Below are 17,477 nucleotides of genomic sequence, written 5' to 3'. Positions count from 1 at the left end.
ATCTTTGTGCGAGAAACCTTAAAGACATGGTCACCGTGCGGCAAATGTATTCCCTTTTCCTCCTTATTTTGACAAATTTGTTTACAAGGATTGAGAGCGTCCTAAGAGGCCCTTTGTGGTCCCTAAACGATTTGCCGTGCATTATTCCTTCGATGAATCTCTTCTGAAGAAGTAGACTGCGCCACCTGTCATGGACCCTTCTATTTACAGGTTGAATAATGCAACCATGATACCGGTGGAGGAGTCTTCATCCTTTAAGGATCCGGCAGACAGGAAGGCAGAGTCGATTGGCCGCATGATGTTTACTATTGCTAGCTCGGCTCTTCGACCAGGGCCTTAAGTTTGTGTGTGACGCTTCCCTGGATGTGGCACTTTTGCTTTCCAAGCTTTCTGTTTCAGCTGTGGTGCTTTGGCGTGTACTGTGGCTCAAATGTTGGTCTGCAGACCAGACATCAAAGAAGGCTCTCATGGATTTGCCCTTCCAGGGTTATCATTTCTTCGGGGCCACCCTGGACGACATCATAAAAAATTTTACTGGGGGGAAGAGTACCTTTCTTTTGCAGTCCTGATGGGGGACAGAACCACGTCACAAGAACAGTCCTTCTTTTTCTGCACACAAGAAGCTTTTTCACTCCTCCCAGATCCGCTAATAAGGGTTCCAAGCTGTTCAAAGCCGCTTACAGGGGTACCAAGCAACCCTGGACTTCCAGTCAAGCTAGCAGACAAGTACTCCCCAACATGAATGTCTTTGCTGCTTTGCCACCGCGTGGACCTCCATGGCTTCTGATGAGTGGGTCCACGAGCTGATTCTGTCTGGGTACAAAATAGAATTCCAGTCTTTTCCTCCATAAAGGTTTTCTCCGTCCAACCTGTGCCTTTCTCCAACTTGCCTGCAGGCCTTATATGGGGCAGTGCAGGATTTACTGAGTCAAGGGGTGATTTGTTCCAGTCCCAGATTCAGAACAGTTTCGGGGGTTCCACTCCAACCTGTTTACAGTTCCGAAGTAAGAAGGATGGTTTTGCCCGATCCTGGATCTCAAGGCCCTGCACTGCTTTGTGTGTGCAGAAGTTCAACATGGAGTCCATTCGGTCCGTGGTGCCCTCCCTTCAACCAGGAGATTTATTGGCATCTATTGACACAAGGATGCCTACCTATACATCCCCATCTCTACTGGATACCAGCATTTCCTTCGCTTTGCGGTGGGAGAAGAGCTTTGTGGCGCTGCCCCTTGGTCTTGCCTCCACTTCTCGGGTTTTCACCAAGGTACTTGCTCTGGTCCTGGCCTTGCTCAGACAATGGGGATTGCCGTGATTGGTTATCTGGACAACCTTCTACTGAGGGCGGAGTGTCAATCGGCCATGAGGGACGACGTGGCAATCACGATCAGCACCCTGCAAGAGTTCGGGTGGATCCTGAACATCCAGAAATCCACTCTGACCCCAACCAGGAAGCTGGAGTATCTGGGTCTGACTCTCAACACAGCATTGGCCAAGGTGTTCCTTCAGCTGGACAGGTTACGGCAGCTTCAATTGGCAGTTCGCTTGTTGCTGTTCCGCAGGTTGCCCTCCCTTCCCTGTTGCATGCAAGTTCTAGGACTGATGGTTTCTGCCTCCAAGGTGGTTCAGTTCCCTCAGTTCCATACAAGGACACCTCGGTGGGGAAATCCTGTCCAAGTGGGACAAGTCCCCTGACTCCGGGACACCCAGGTTTATCTGGGTAAAAAGACTAGGACGTCTCTGCTTTGGTGGATTCAGCCTCCTGTCCTTCAGGAAGGCAAATCATTTCTTCCCTTGCATTGGACAGTAGTCATGAGGAATGCCAGCCTGTTTGATTGGGGAGGAGTGCTGGGGGCAAGCTCGGCCCAGGGTCGATGGGCACCTGAGGAGTCCCGATTACCAATCAATGTCTTGGGGCTTCAGGCAATGATGGTCTGCCTGGAACATTGGATGGAACGTCTTCGCGGCACCCGGTCCGGATCCAGTCGGTCAGTGCCACAGCAGTCAACCACCAGGGGGAGACACGGAGTGTGGCATCATCGCTGGAAGCCTCCTGCATTCTCAGGACAGCAGAGTGTCACGTACTGGCTTCCTATGCCGTGCACATCCTTGGCATGGAAAAGTGGCAGGCGGACTACCTCAGCTGTCAGATATTGGACCAAGGCGAGTGGTTCTTGCATCCAGATGTGTTTCATCAGCTTTGCCTCTGGTGGGGCACTCCAGATGCGGATCTCATGGCGTTTCAGTTCAACAGGAAGGTGCCGAGGTTCCCTTCCGGACGCAATGGATGCCCTGGTGGCAGCATAGAGCCAGTAACGGCTCCTCTATGCGTTTCCTCTTCTCGAGCTTCTACCCTTGCTACTGCGAAGGATAGAGGCTCAAGGCATTCTGGTCATCTTGGTGGCTCTGGATTGGCCTCGCTGCCCTTGGTATGCGGACGTGGTGCGCTGGTCATGGACGTTCATTGGCATCTGCCGCTTAGGGAAGATTTTCTGTCTCTAGCTCTGATCTACCACCCTGCTTTACGGCCACTGGCTTTAATGGTTTGGCTATTTAAAGCCAGGTTCTGAGATACAGGGGTCTGTCAGAGTCTATGATTCCTACCATGCTGTAGGCATGGAAGTCTACTTCTAGGTAGATATACCTTCGCACCTGGAAGGCTGGGGGGGTTCATCCTCGTTATTGTACTGTGGCTAGAATTTTGTCTTTTCTGCAGGATTTGGAGAAGTAGCTGGCACTAAATACCATCAAGGGCCAGGTTTCTGCTCTGGCTGTTTTCTTTCAGTGTCCTCTAGCCTCACACTCTTTGATCCATGCTTTAGTTCAAGGAGTAAGGCATGTGGCACCTCCTGTGCGCTCCCTGTTGCTGCCATTGGATATGAATCTGGTTTTCTTTGTTTTCCAAAAGCCTCCCTTTGAAAATATCAGGGAGATTCCCTTGCTAACTCTGTCCCAAAAGGTGGCCTTTTTAGTGGCTATCACTTCCGCCTGCAGAGTGTCAGAGTTGGCAGCCTTGTCCTGTAGGTCTCCTTATTTGGTGGTGCACAAAGATAACTTGGTTCTCCGTCCGTGTCCTTCCTTTCTCCCAAAGGTGGTCTCATTCATTTAATTTAATTGTCCTACCGTCGCTATGTCCTCGCCCGTCACATTCTGAGGAGTTTGCTCTGCATGCCTTGGATGTGGTTTGAGTAATTCAAGTGTATTTGTCTGTTACAGTGTCCTTTTGGAGGTCTGATTCCCTTTTTGTGATCACGGATGGGCCAAGGAGAGGTGTGGCAGCGTCTTCTGCTACCATTTCTTGCTGGATTCGGCAGACAGTGGTTCACGCTTACACCATTAGGGATCAGGTTTCTCCTTTTCCCATAACGGCACACTCTATGTGGGTGCTTAGTGCCTCTTGGGCCTTCCGCCATCAGTCATCTGTGTCTTAAAATGGCAAGACAGCTACCTGGTCATCTGTGCACACCTTTACAAAATTTTACAATGTAGATGTCTTGGCATCTTCAGATGCATGTTTTGGCCACAAAGTATTGCAGGCAACTGTTTGAGGTTTCTGTTTTCTCTTTGGTGGGTTTTCTGGTTGGGCTCCTGTGTTCCTGTTGAGCTCCAGTTGGCCTGGTTTTAGCCTTGGTTTTTCCCACTGCTTTGGGACATCCCTATGGTCGAGACTGGAAGATACTGTGTCTGTCCTGAGAAAATGGGATTTGTTTTGTTACTCACCGTAAAATCCCTTTTTCTGAGTTCATTGACGGACACAGCACCCACTCCTCTATGATTTTTTTTCCTTATTTGCTGACACTGCTTGTTACCAACTGGATTGCCTATGCAGATAGGGGGTTTACATCAGCCAGGACTTCCCATAGGCGGTACCGAGTTTCTTTTTTTTGCCTAGTGTCCTACTCCTGTAGGTGACGAAATAACCCTATGGTTGAGAATGGAAGACGCTGTGTCCGTCAGTGAACTCAGAGAAAGGGATTTTACGGTAACAAAAAAATCCTGTTTTTTTTGTACGTAAATTTTCATGATCTGCATAACTGGGGGGGGGAGTGACAGGGGTATAGCCTTTGCTTGCCTATTTTGAGGTATAAGTTGTCCCTCTTTCTCATTTCAGAAACCTGGGAGGTATGAACATTACTGATAATAATACAAAACACAGCTATAAACAAAAGGCCCTCCAATGTTGAGTTTACTTTGCAAATGTCTTTTTCAGGCCTGTTTAACTTTCAACTATCCTGTGTTTGATCTAATATGCTTAAGCAAACTTCTAGGAGTGACAGCACATGAACATTACTGTATATGGCTCAGACTTTGATAATGTTACGCATACATCCTCATCATTCTGGAAAGTTAAAATCACTCATTTGAGAAATCCGAAGAAAATTTCTACAAAGTAAGCAGTTAGTACATATTTGTCTTGCTGCTTCTACTGCTGAGCTCCTCTGTAGTGAAGAGAAAATCTTTCTGAAAAAACATTTTGACCTTTTTTTGTAATATTTAAAGTGGCAGTAAACTCACATTTTTTTTAATAAAATAAATGCACTGCTCCTTTCTGCTTATGAAAACCTCTTAGCTTTCTGGTGGTGGTGCATGAAAGGGGTCAGGTATATATATGAATTGTTAACCATTGATGGCATCAAATCCCTTCAATATTTGCACTGGAACCTACTGCGTCTACTGGGGAAGTCTTTTGTTATGCTCAATTATAGCATTACATCTGAAGCTTAATTAGAGACTGTTTTCAGTGTCCTATGAGCCTGACACCATTCAAGAACCGCTGCCGGAAGTATCCATATTCTAGGGGGGTTGGTCTCCGCTCTACTGTATATGCTTCATTCAGTGACTCTATAGGGGTTATTTACTAAAACTGGAGAGTGCAAAATCTGCAGCTCTGCAGCCTCAGCTTCCAGGTATTATTGTCAAAGCCTAATTGAACAAGCTGAGGTTAGAAGCTGATTGGCTACCATACCCAGCTGCACCAGATTGTCAGTGAACCAGTTTTTTAGATAGCATAGGGAAGGGTTAACACCCCTGTAATGTTTATTTTGCTGTCTGTGCCCCTGTTCAGAATATTTCACCTCACTTTCTGTCCCTGTGGCAGTTTGATTTTGAAAATTTGGGGTCGTTGTGGAAACAAGGATTGGTGATTAAGCTTCAGTGGAGGCACCTTTTTTTTCCCCATAGCTCTTACGGGAGTGAATTTCCCTTCCTAGAGGTAGATTTCCTCTTACTTCCTATTGTCTCCCTCCGTTTGTAAGTGTGAGTTGGATGTATGTAATTTGGGGACTGCCTGTGATATGTGCAAATTTGTACAATAAAGCAAACTGTTCTTTTAAAAATCAAACAACCAAAGCAAGGGTGCCACCTCTAATTCAACAATGGTAATGAGGAGAAGCCACCTTAAAAGTGTGATAACACTATAAATATAATAATTTGAGAAAAGGAGCTACTCAATTGTTATAATGAATGTTACTCACATAAATAATTATAATAATACAGTGTTCAACATCAGTAATATCAAAGTAAATATTAAAGTGTCCATATAAGTCCATATAGTAATTCCACACAGTGACTTTCCACATCATGTGCCCTAGAAAAACAGCGGAGACCAAGTGATCCAATAATTGAAATGTGCTCACCACATGCAGTGAGAGTAATAACTCACCAAATATTTAGTATAATGCAAATCATATTCTACTATATCAGAGTGACCAGTGTCTCCCCAGTCTTCTCCATAGCAATTTCTTGCAAGAAGGGCGTAACAGAACAAAAACTGATAACTCCTTTTCCAGGAATCCTCCCGGACGGTCACATGAAAGATAGGCTCCTCCTCCTGTTATCTTAATTTCCAGGAATCTTCCAGAATGGCTTTATGAGAGAGAGGCTCCTCCCAAGCAAGTACAGAGCTATCTACTCAACAACAAATGTCTCCAAAAATCTGAACGCTCCCTTCTTTCGGATGGCTCCTTGCAATCCTTTACAATTAATAGCAAACTCCTGGGGACCACCTACAGTGGGCGTTAACCTTTATATCGACACTTTAATATTTACTTTTATATTTTTTGATGTTGAACACTGTATTATTATAATTTATATATGTGAGTAATATTCATTGTAATAATTGACACGAGTAGCACCTTTTCTCAAATTTTTCAACTTAATAAATCAAACAATTGCAGCTCACACCGGTAAGTGGTTTCACTCCACTCCTCCAGTATAGTAAATAGTTTCAATGATGTAGTGTAGCCTATACCATACAACACAACAAATTAAATAATGGAAAAGTCTAAACAAAACAGTCCAAATCCAAAAGTCCTTAAGTGTGCTTCCATCCACCAGTACAATGCACATGCACCACTGTCTGCAACTTATAAGTCGCCCATGTCTGGCATACAATCACCTCCCGTGAACTACAGTTGCAAGAAAAAGTATGTGAACCCCTTGGGATTACGTGGAGTTTTGCATGAATTGGGCATAAAATGTGCTCTGAACGTCATCTAAGTCACAACAATAGAACACAGTCTGCTGAACATAATACTACACAAACATTAGATGTTGCCATGGTTTAATTGTACATAACATGTAAACATTCACAGTGCAGGGAGGAAAAAGTATGTGAGGCCCTAGCTTAATGACTTCTCCTAGAGCTAATTGGAGCCAGGAGTGAGCCAACCTTGACTCCAATCAGTGTGATGATATTGGATGTGTTGCTGACAGCTGTCTTGCCCTTAAAAAACACACACCTGTTTTGGGTTTACTTGTTTCAAGAAGCACTGTCTGATGTGAACCATGCCTCGCAGAAAAGAGCTCTCAGAAGACCTATGATCAGGAATTGTTGACTTGCATGAAGCTGGAAAGGGTTACAAAAGTATCTCCAAAAGCCTTGATGTTCATGTGTCCACGGTAAGACAGACTGTCTACAAATGGAGAAAGTTTAGCACTGTTGCTACTCTCCCTAGGCGTGGTGGTCCTGTAAAGATGACTGCAAGAGCACATCGCAGAATGCTGCATGAGGTAAAGAAGAATCCCAGAGTGTCAGCTAAAGACCTACAGAAATCTCTGGCACATGCTAACATTTTTCTTGCCACATCTACAATAAGGAAAACATTAAACAAGAATGGAGTACATGGGAGGACACCACGGAGGAAGCCATTGCTGTCCAAAAAGAATATTGCAGCACATTTGAAGTTTGCAAAAGAGCACCTGGATGTTCCACAGCACTACTGGCAAAATATACTGTGGACAGATGTGTCAGGGACTGCCGCGGCTCCGTCCCCGGCGTATGCGCACTAGCGGCGGCTCACGCCGGGACACAGGCACCAGATCCCGGCGGGCCGCGGCTGACAGGAGGCCGCGCATGCGCAGTAGGAGCCGCGGGCGCGCCTCGGGCGGCCAATGACAGCCCAGGGGCGCGTCCTGGGCGGCCAATGACAGTGCAGGGCACGATATTTAAAGATGCCCTGCACTGTCACAAATCGCCGCAAGGTCTGATCTGTTATCTGTAGTTACCTGTGCCCTGTGATTAAAGACCCGGATTGTTTGACCTTCTGCCTGCTCCAGCCCTGACCCGGATTATCTGACTACGCTGCCTTCTCCTGTCCCGACCCCCCCCCTTGTTTGACCATTCTGCAGACTGACTCCGGTAACTGACCATGAGTGTGACCTGACCACTCTCTGCCTGCCGTCTCTGTACCTTGCCATTTCCCACGGTGACAACCGCCGGTTTATCCTGCCTGGTCCTGCCGGCCTCCTCACATCTGGCTCTATTCTGTCCTACTCTCATCCCCGGAGGCTCCCTCTGCCACTGGTGGTATTGCTCGGAGGTCGTGACCTGGTCCTGGTTCTGCTCCAAGTCCATCCCCACCATCAGGGGCCCTGGTGTAAACGAAGATTGGAACTTAGACTCCACGCTCCGGGTGATTCCGCATAGTGGGCTGCCAGAGGTACCACCTGGCGGATCCGTAACAAGATGAAACCAAGATTGAGTTGTTTGGGAAGAACACACAACACTATGTGTGGAGAAAAAAAGGCACAGCACACCAACATCAAAACCTCATCCCCACTGTAAAACATGGCGGAGGGAGCATCATGGTTTGGGGCTGCTTTGCTGCCTCAGGGCCTGGACGGATTGTTGTCATTGATGGGAAAATGAATTCCAGAGTTTATCAAGACATTTTGCTGGAAAACGTACGACCATCTGTCCGCCAACTGAAGCTCCACAGAGGATGGGTGATGCAACAGGACAATGACCCAAAGCATACAAGTAATTCAACAAAACAATGGCAGCAACAGCACAGAATACGCCTTCTGGAGTGGCCCAGTCAGAGTCCTGACCTCAACCCGATTGAAATGCTGTGGCATGACCTTAAGAGAGCGATTCACACCAGACATCCCAAGAATATTGCTACACTGAAACAGTTTTGTGAAGAGGAGTGGTCCAAAATTACTCCAGATGGTTGTGCAGGTCTGATCTGCAACTACAGGAAATGTTTGGTTGAGGTTATTGCTGCCAAAGGAGGGTCAACCAGTTATTAAGTCCAAAGGTTCACATACGTTTTCCTCCCTGCACTGTGAATGTTTACATGTTATGTGCAATTAAACCATGGCAACATCTAATGTTTGTGTAGTATTATGTTCAGCAGACTGTGTTCTTCTATTGTTGTGACTTAGATGACGTTCAGAGCACATTTTATGCCCAATTCATGCAAAACTCCACGTAATCTCAAGGGGTTCATATACTTTTTCTTGCAACTGTGTGTGTGTGTGTATATATATATATATATATATTGTGGGGGTTAGCTCAGGTGGGGGATCTCCTTCCCTGGGACAAAGGTAGACCGCACAGCAGGCTTTCGTCAAAATCTGACTGGTTGTCAGTTTTATTAAAAAGGTTTGCAAGAAATATCAAAATAAACAAAACATCAAAATAAACCCTTGCCATCCAGGCACTAACTAAACAGAAGATGATTCCTCTCTCAGAGGTGAAGGGCTTCTCCCTGTCACCAAAACAAAATAACAGCAAACCTTTTCTTGTAGGTATAGTCCATACACACAGCTCTCTCAGAATACCTCTCTGAGTCCCAGGCCACGAGCGACTCCTTGCTCCAGCCCTGCCCTTTTTGTATCACCTGTTGGTGGTCATTAGTGGAGTTCAAACTCTGGTTCGGAACCACCTCTGCCATTGTGGCCCCGAAAACCCGGAGTGGACTCCACCTTACACCTCACAGTATGACCTCATGCGAGGTGACACATATCTTCCATCCATCACTTTGCCGTTCATACAGTCACAATATATATACACAGTTGTGTTCAAAATAATAGCAGTCAGACATCACTAACCTGATCAATCCCTGTTTTTGGTAGAAATGATATTTCTACATGGCAAATCATTTACTAGCAGGTGTAGTAGTGTAATAGAAATCCAACAGACCCAACAGTCATGACATGTATGCTGCTGATTCTGTGTAATTGAATCACTAATTGAAAGGGGCATGTTCAAAATAATAGCAGTGTGGAGTTCTATAAGTGAGGTCATTTGTTCTTTGAAAAACAGGTGGCAATTATTGCCCTTATTTAAGGAAGGAAGGCAGCAAATGTTGTACATGCTGGTTACAGTGCATTTCTCTCTGAAATTCTGAGGAAAATGGGTTGTTCTAGACATTGTTCAGAAGAACAGCGTACCTTAATTAAAAAGTTGATTGGAGAGGGGAAAACATATAAAGAAGTGCAGAAAATGATAGGCTGCACAGCTAAAATGGTTGCAAATGCTTTAAAATGGCAACGAAAACCTGAAAGACGTGGAAGAAAGCGAAAAACTACCATTCGAATGGATAGAAGAATAGCCAAAATGGCAAGGACTCAGCCAACAATCAGCTCCAGGAAGATCAAAGAAGGTTTAAAGTTACCTGTGAGTACTGTTACAATTAGAAGATGCCTATGTGAAGCCAAGCTATCTGCAAGAAGCCCCCGCAAAGTCCCACTGTTGAAAAAAGACATGTGCTGAAGAGGTTACAATTTGCCAAAGAGCACATTGACTGGCCTAAAGAGAAATGGCGCAACATTTTGTGGACTAATGAAAGTAAGATTGTTCTTTTTGGGGTCTAGTGGCCGGAGACAGTTTGTTAGATGACCCCCAAACACTGAATTCAAACCACAGTACACTGTGAAGACAGTGAAGCATGGTTGCGCAAGTATCATGATATGAGGATGTTTCTCATACTATGGTGTTGGGCCTATTTATCGCAAACATAATCAGTTTGAATACATCAGAATACTTGAAGAGGTCATGCTGCCTTATGCTGAAGAGGAAATGCCCTTGAAATGGGTGTTCCAACAAGACAATGACCCCAAACACACCAGTAAACGTGCAACATCTTGGTTCCAGACCAACAAGATTGACGTTATGGAGTAGCCAGCCCAATCCCCGGATCTTAATCCAATAGAAAACTTGTGGGGTGACATCAAAAATGCAGTTTCTGAGGCAAAACCAAGAAATAGAGAAGAACTGTGGAATGTAGTCCAATCATCCTGGGCTGGAATACCTGTTCACAGGTGCCAGAAGTTGGTTGACTCCATGCAACACAGATGTACAGCAGTTCTCAGAAACAGTGCTTATACAACTAAATATTCATTAAGTGATTCAAAGGAAAGCAAAATCTTCAAACATTTTTCAGTTTATATAGTGAATGTTTGAGTTTGTAAAGAAAAATACAAACACTGCTATTTTTTTGAACAGTCTAATATTCACTTTTCTTCAATTTTTTTAGAGGAACAACACAAGTTTGATATATTTTTCTTCATGTTTTGATTTGGAATAGAATGTGTAGTGTTCCCAATGTATTTGTGTGTATGGAAATAAAAGCTATTAGAAGGATTTTGAGCTTTATTCACATTTTTCAACACACTGCTATTATTTTGAACACAGCTGTATATGTATATATATATATATATATATATATATATATATATATGTGTATATATGTATGTGTGTGTATATATATATATGTGTATATATGTATGTGTGTATATATTGTGGGAACTCGCTTCAAATGGTAGAGCTCTTCTTGTTAAAGCACACAGCAACTCGCTTCTTTAAGAGCTTTTTTGCCCACTTTTATTTAACAGAAAAAAGTTCCATAAAGAAAAAATGCTTCCCACGCAGGGGTATCCAACATCAAGCAAATTAACAGTATTCAGCCTCCTGGCTTGTTCACAGTTCAATGTCTGTCTCCTGCAGACTCTTCCCAGATTATGGCCACTAGCACACAGCTAGTCTGGCTTCCACCTCTCCTAGGTGGAGCCCACCTGACTCCTATCTGCCGGGGTGGAGCCCACCTGACTCCTATCTGCCGGGGTGGAGCCCTCCTGACTCCGTTTGCCACGGTGGAGCCCAGAACCATGGTTAAGCCTCTACAAAAAGGCCTGCACACACCTGTGCAATCAGTGTGCTGGGGGTTCTCAAAACACGGACCCCGGATTGGAGATTTCATCCCTCCCAGATCTCTTTGAAATCTCCAGGCTCCAGATCCCAAAACAGACTTAATGAATAAATGAGGAAACTGAAAAGCCAGTTTCCTCTGCAATACATCAACTCTCTGGAGCCCCTCAACCTGCCTGGTTGAGAATCCAGGGTTTTCAGCTTTATTTTGACCGTGGCAGGATACCGCACTGCCACAATATATATATGTGTATATATGTATGTGTGTATATATATATATATGTATATGTGTGTGTGTGTGTGTGTGTGTGTGTGTGTATATATATGTGGATATATGTGTGTGTGTGTGTGTGTGTGTATATATATATGTGTGTATACTGTATATATATGTATATGTGTGTGTGTGTATATATATATATATATGTGTATACTGTATATATATATATATATATATATATATATATATATGTGTGTGTATATGTGTATATATATATGCTCACCCCCAGTATTGACTCCAATTGCAAGTCAAGCGTCAAATGCGCTTTGTCCCCTCATGTGCTACAAGCCAGATGGCTCCCAGGTCAGTTCCTTGTCTCCTCCACTCTCCTCTGATGCGAACATCCACTCATGCAAAAAGAATAGGGACTAAAAGTACATTTAAAAGCATTTAATCATATCTTTAAACATGACACTTACAAAAGTGCACACAAAATGCAATGTACATTGCATAAAAAAGTACAGGTGCTCCACTCTCACCATCACTCTCATGATGGCCTCCGTATGATGTCACTATGCCCCTGTACGTGTTATGCCTGATCCACAGGCTTCCTCAGTAGGACCTAGAAATTACAGGTGATCAGGTCTAAAAAATGCTGCCGCTGCCACCCCTCCTGTTCCTTTTGCTGCCTGGGCCCCCCTGTGCGCTCCTTTGGTCCACTGCCCTACTGACAATGTCCACTGTCCTACTGACACCATCCACTGTCCTACTGATATCAACCTCTGCCCTATTCACACCGTCCAATGCCCTACTGATGCTGTCCACACACTATCCACTGCCCTACTGACACTGTCCACTGGTCTGCTTACTGACAATGTCCACTTTTAAGATAGGCTAAATTTATATTTTCGCAGTGACATTTGTTTCATTATATTTTTCTAACGTTTCCTATTTTAGTTAGGCCTTTGCAGTTAATTGCTTAAAAAAAGAAAGAAGGCGGCTGAACCCCGGTGATTTTTTATCTCTTTCATGTTGTTCAGGTAGATTTCTACCTAACAAAGGTTGCCTACCCCTGTTTTGCACTGTGTCGCTGGGAAAAAGCGATTGTTGCATCACTCTGCATTAGGTGCATAGGTAATTCAGTAAACTTTGAGTTTCTGGCTTCACCTACACAGGGTAAAGGGGCAAATTTGCAGTGGAAGTGGTGGTGGAGGGAGCCCCAAGTCAAGTTTTGCATCTGGGCTCACAAGCTTCAAGCTACACCTCCTCCTGACAGTTTCTTCTGTCTCTCAGAAACCTACTTTGTCCATGATTAGAATGTCTCACTCTCCCTGTTGGATTTTTAATTTATCCTATATTATGGAAAGTGCATCAGGATGAACTGAAAAAACAAACAAACTCCCAGGTGGATGGTAAGAGTGGGAAACTATGGCACAGAGCATCACACCGAGCGGCCAAGACCTACAGGAAGCCTAAAGATGGCTCGGGCCACTAGATTCCACCTATAACTACAGTATCACAGGAAAATGGAAAATAGAAATGTAAAATTTGGAGGCATTCATGCCCCTGCATTCACTCATGACAATTTTTCCCCATTGTATATTTCTCCATCACCCATCACCACAGTAGTTTCTCCCAACGTAACACAGCTGTTTGTGAATGATTTATTTGCTCTCCTGCTGCATCTATAGTTATATTCTCTGTCTTTTTCAGGTTGTATTTCATACTGTTTTCTTTCACAAGGACTTTCTGTCAGTTTTAGTATTTTGTGTTTACACAAGTATTCAGTGACAGCCTCCTCTACACTCTTCTCAATGTAGTTCTTTACGGCACCTTCAGTTTACAGTTACATAAACTTTCACAGCAGAGTGCACTTTTCCATCTGATGCTCTATATCATTTAATGTTGCTAATATATCTGTCCAAAATTCTCCTTTTTGTGACTCTCTATTTTTTTTTTCAGGACATCTTGTACTATGAGCAGCTTAAATCAAACGTAATTCAGCATGACCTTTTATCCGACAGCTTGATTTACAAGGTTAGTAATCTGGCTTTATTGCTTTCTGTCAGAAGTCAGGAAAGATTTGTATTCTATCAAATTCATGTGATTTAATATATTTTACCTAGACATGAAGGTGCTGTCATAAACACACTTGGCACAGGAAGGCAGGTTATCGCCATTTCATGATGTTATTCATAAGAAATGTGTTTATGAGTATATTTTGCATTATCTTTTACATGGATTTCATTCAGCATTGTGCAAACTCAATTGCCCTGTCATTGATCTTGGCATTCAACGCATGTGGGGGAGTACACAGGGGATTAGGGGTAGTAATATAACTGTTCTGTACCCTTGCATTTTGTATCTTTTTGCATTTTGAGACGTGACAGGTATGCCAATATGGATTCAAGATGAGCATAGAGCCTTAGATATTTAAGTGTAATGGAGAGCAGTGCAACAAAATGTAATCACTTAAGAATAGTTCCTTGGGTCGCTTGGATTTTTTCATGGAATTGTAGTTTTACGATGTGTGATTAAACACTGGACTTTGTTGCATTCTAGAATAACTATGTGGCACCTTAAAAATCCAGTTTAGTACCATGTTTTAGGTAGTTCCATAAGTCATAAACTGAAGTGTGCTGTCTTATTTATAATTACACAGAACAGCTATCAGACCAGTTACCCAGCATGCTTGGTGTCCAGAGTGTTTTTTAGAATTTCTATAATTTGGAGACGTGCAATTACAATTCTAACCTCTTCAGCTTTCACACCTGTATACCCTTTATGGAAAAGAGCAAATTTTGACATTTCTGCTATAGGTCTATTGATTTGGCGATAACGTTGGCATTACTAAAGATAATAAAATAATACATATGCCACTTTTTCAAAAAAGTATTTTGTTTTATATGCAATCCTTAGACATAAAAAAGCATACTACCTTAAAAAAATGTGAATTTGCTCTTGAGAAGATTCAATGTTTCACTAGTATATATCACAAGATGCAGCGCTATAAACTATAACATATATGCATGAATCAAAAAATCAGTCATAAATGACTGAACAGTTGAAAGTTCATATAATAGGTGACTTTAGTGCTCTCTTCTACTTTATATCCTCCTGGTGGTCAGGCGTTTGTGCAAAATAGTGCTGAAGGGGTGCACACTCACCAGAACGCACAGGTATATGAGCGTTTAGTATAGATTCCCCTTTAGGATCATCGACTGGACACGATGTGATATTAGGACCACCACTTTCCAGAACTCCTAGATGTTCCTGTAAATTCCCTTGTTGGGTGACCTGCGGACTTCTCCTTAGGATCGGTATACGATTCGTACCCCGCAAAGAGATGGGTGACTAGAATGGGTACTCCCCAAGGGAGTCAGAACAAAACGCATCCATAGTGTAGTAGGTCATTTAAAAAATTTATTAAAAGCTCAACAATCCGTGTACACGGTGGTATATAAACAATATGGACTAACCGTCCAGTGATAAAGATGACCGCCGGAGCTCCACGATGCTCCGGCGGTATGACGTCACGGCGTTCCTGGCTCCTCCTACGCGTTTCGTGCACACGCACGTCGTCTGGGGGGATATGCCACTTAAGAAATATCTCCTACTTCCGGAGCCGGAAGTAGGAGATATTTCTTAAGTGGCATATCCCCCCAGACGACGTGCGTGTGCACGAAACGCGTAGGAGGAGCCAGGAACGCCGTGACGTCATACCGCCGGAGCATCGTGGAGCTCCGGCGGTCATCTTTATCACTGGACGGTTAGTCCATATTGTTTATATACCACCGTGTACACGGATTGTTGAGCTTTTAATAAATTTTTTAAATGACCTACTACACTATGGATGCGTTTTGTTCTGACTCCCTTGGGGAGTACCCATTCTAGTCACCCATCTCTTTGCGGGGTACGAATCGTATACCGATCCTAAGGAGAAGTCCGCAGGTCACCCAACAAGGGAATTTACAGGAACATCTAGGAGTTCTGGAAAGTGGTGGTCCTAATATCACATCGTGTCCAGTCGATGATCCTAAAGGGGAATCTATACTAAACGCTCATATACCTGTGCGTTCTGGTGAGTGTGCACCCCTTCAGCACTATTTTGCACAAACGCCTGACCACCAGGAGGATATAAAGTAGAAGAGAGCACTAAAGTCACCTATTATATGAACTTTCAACTGTTCAGTCATTTATGACTGATTTTTTGATTCATGCATATATGTTATAGTTTATAGCGCTGCATCTTGTGATATATATTGTTTTGAGGGTGTATGGTACCTTATGTTCAGCTGCTATTTCATAGATGCGCTCGTATTTATCCTTTTGATTTGCTTATTTAATGTTTCACTAGTGTTATTCTTTAAATGCCCACAACTGCATACTCCTCAAGTCTTAAACTTACCTTTCCTTAATACTCCAAGATCTCTGCTGTGCTGTCTGCTGAGAACTACACAGCTGCTGCTTAATACTGTAAGTCTCCCAAATAGGCTTCTCTTCCTCCCTGCTATTATCTCCAAGGATAGCTTTTCCCTAGGAATAAATAGAATTTGGGCTAGCAAGGAGAAGATTCCAGTCACTCTTAAACAGTGCTTGGAGCTAGAGGATTACAAGAGAGGCCCCCACTGCATTGGAAAGAACAGTCACCCGGAAGGAAGGGCTTTTAAAAATATTAAGGGGGTAAGGGACAAATCAGGTTGAGGTTCATGTGGCTCACAGTTTTAACAACAGTAGTTGGTGTAGAGAGGACACCACACAGGGAACTGTGTGACATTGCTGTGACATTCTTGTAAGACCTGAACCATCTTAATACTGCTAAGAATATATCCTGAGGTGGTTATACTGGGATCATGGTTGAGGCTACATTCTCCTAGCACTTTTTTTAGAACAGGCAATTACTGGATTGCTTTCACAGGCGGTGGAAGGGGACCCCGCAGATGGGAGAGCCCGGTAAGGATGCGACCGGCAGCATCGGCTTTCCCGGGCACAGTGAGAGGAACTGATGATGCTGCTGCCATTGTGTGACCTCAGAAACCAGAAGCAAGGAGCATGTCATCACTTCCACTTTTGGTTTGTTGTAAACAAGCTGTTGCCAACTTGTCAAAGCATCTCAGTTTGATCAGATGCTTTTAAGTCCAGAGGAGATATAAGAGTGACATGTTTGGTACCTAATTACTTGGCATAACATTAGCTTTTATATTTGAGCAATAATTGGGTAATATATTGTGTTTGTGTTCACTAAAATTCATTAACATAGAAACTAGGGCCTCTGCTTAAAAGTATATAATGTTTGGGGGTAATTTTCTTCTTAACTAAGAACAAAAGGGCAGTGCCTATCATGTTTGTCCTTTGTGGGATTTCTTTTTTTCCAGTGTACCAGTGTACTTTAATTTTGTTTTCTTTTTTTTCCTTCTATTTAGAATAATACAGTAACTGTGCTTATATATTCTGCCATGCTTCTTCTCTAGCTCTAAACTTTATGGTGGTAATTGCAAGGGTATTCAAGACAACTGTTTGAATACATTACAGTCTAGAATAAAAGTTGTCTTCTTAGCCCTGAAGCACAACATGTTATTTCTTTCAAGATGCCACTTATGAATGTAAAGCATATGGTAATTGAATCTGGGCCTCTATAGGCAAGAGAAGGGGCTAGATGAGCTTAGTCTTAGAAGTAATGGTACTGAACGCCATTCTGTGATGCATACTAAATACTCTTCAGCTTATGTGTCTCTATTACTGCTTGGTTTTTGTGTTATATTTTAATATGTTTATACAAAGGAGAATTTAAAGTTCATTCCTCTGTTTCAAAGCTAAATGGTTTTCAAT

At 43.3% G+C, this 17,477-nt stretch overlaps 1 protein-coding gene across 3 annotated transcripts in view; it reads left to right on the top strand.

Moving 5' to 3' along the window:
* Positions 1 to 17,477, top strand: part of TBC1D19 (TBC1 domain family member 19) — a 222,241-nt gene that overhangs the window by 123,927 nt on the left and 80,837 nt on the right. For all 3 annotated transcript variants that reach the window (XM_089657792.1, XM_089657793.1, XM_089657791.1), the window contains one exon: positions 13,611 to 13,685. In XM_089657792.1, coding sequence (XP_089513918.1) covers positions 13,611 to 13,685 — 75 coding nt within the window. The remainder of the gene's footprint in view (positions 1 to 13,610; positions 13,686 to 17,477) is intronic.

The sequence above is a fragment of the Staurois parvus genome, unplaced genomic scaffold, assembly GCF_062004578.1.
Source record: "Staurois parvus isolate SC_StPar_1 unplaced genomic scaffold, SC_StPar_1.0 ptg001028l, whole genome shotgun sequence".
NCBI classification, from domain to species: Eukaryota; Metazoa; Chordata; class Amphibia; order Anura; family Ranidae; genus Staurois; species Staurois parvus.
The sequence above is the reverse complement of the archived record's forward strand: the minus strand, read 5'-3'. Positions and strand labels throughout refer to the sequence as shown.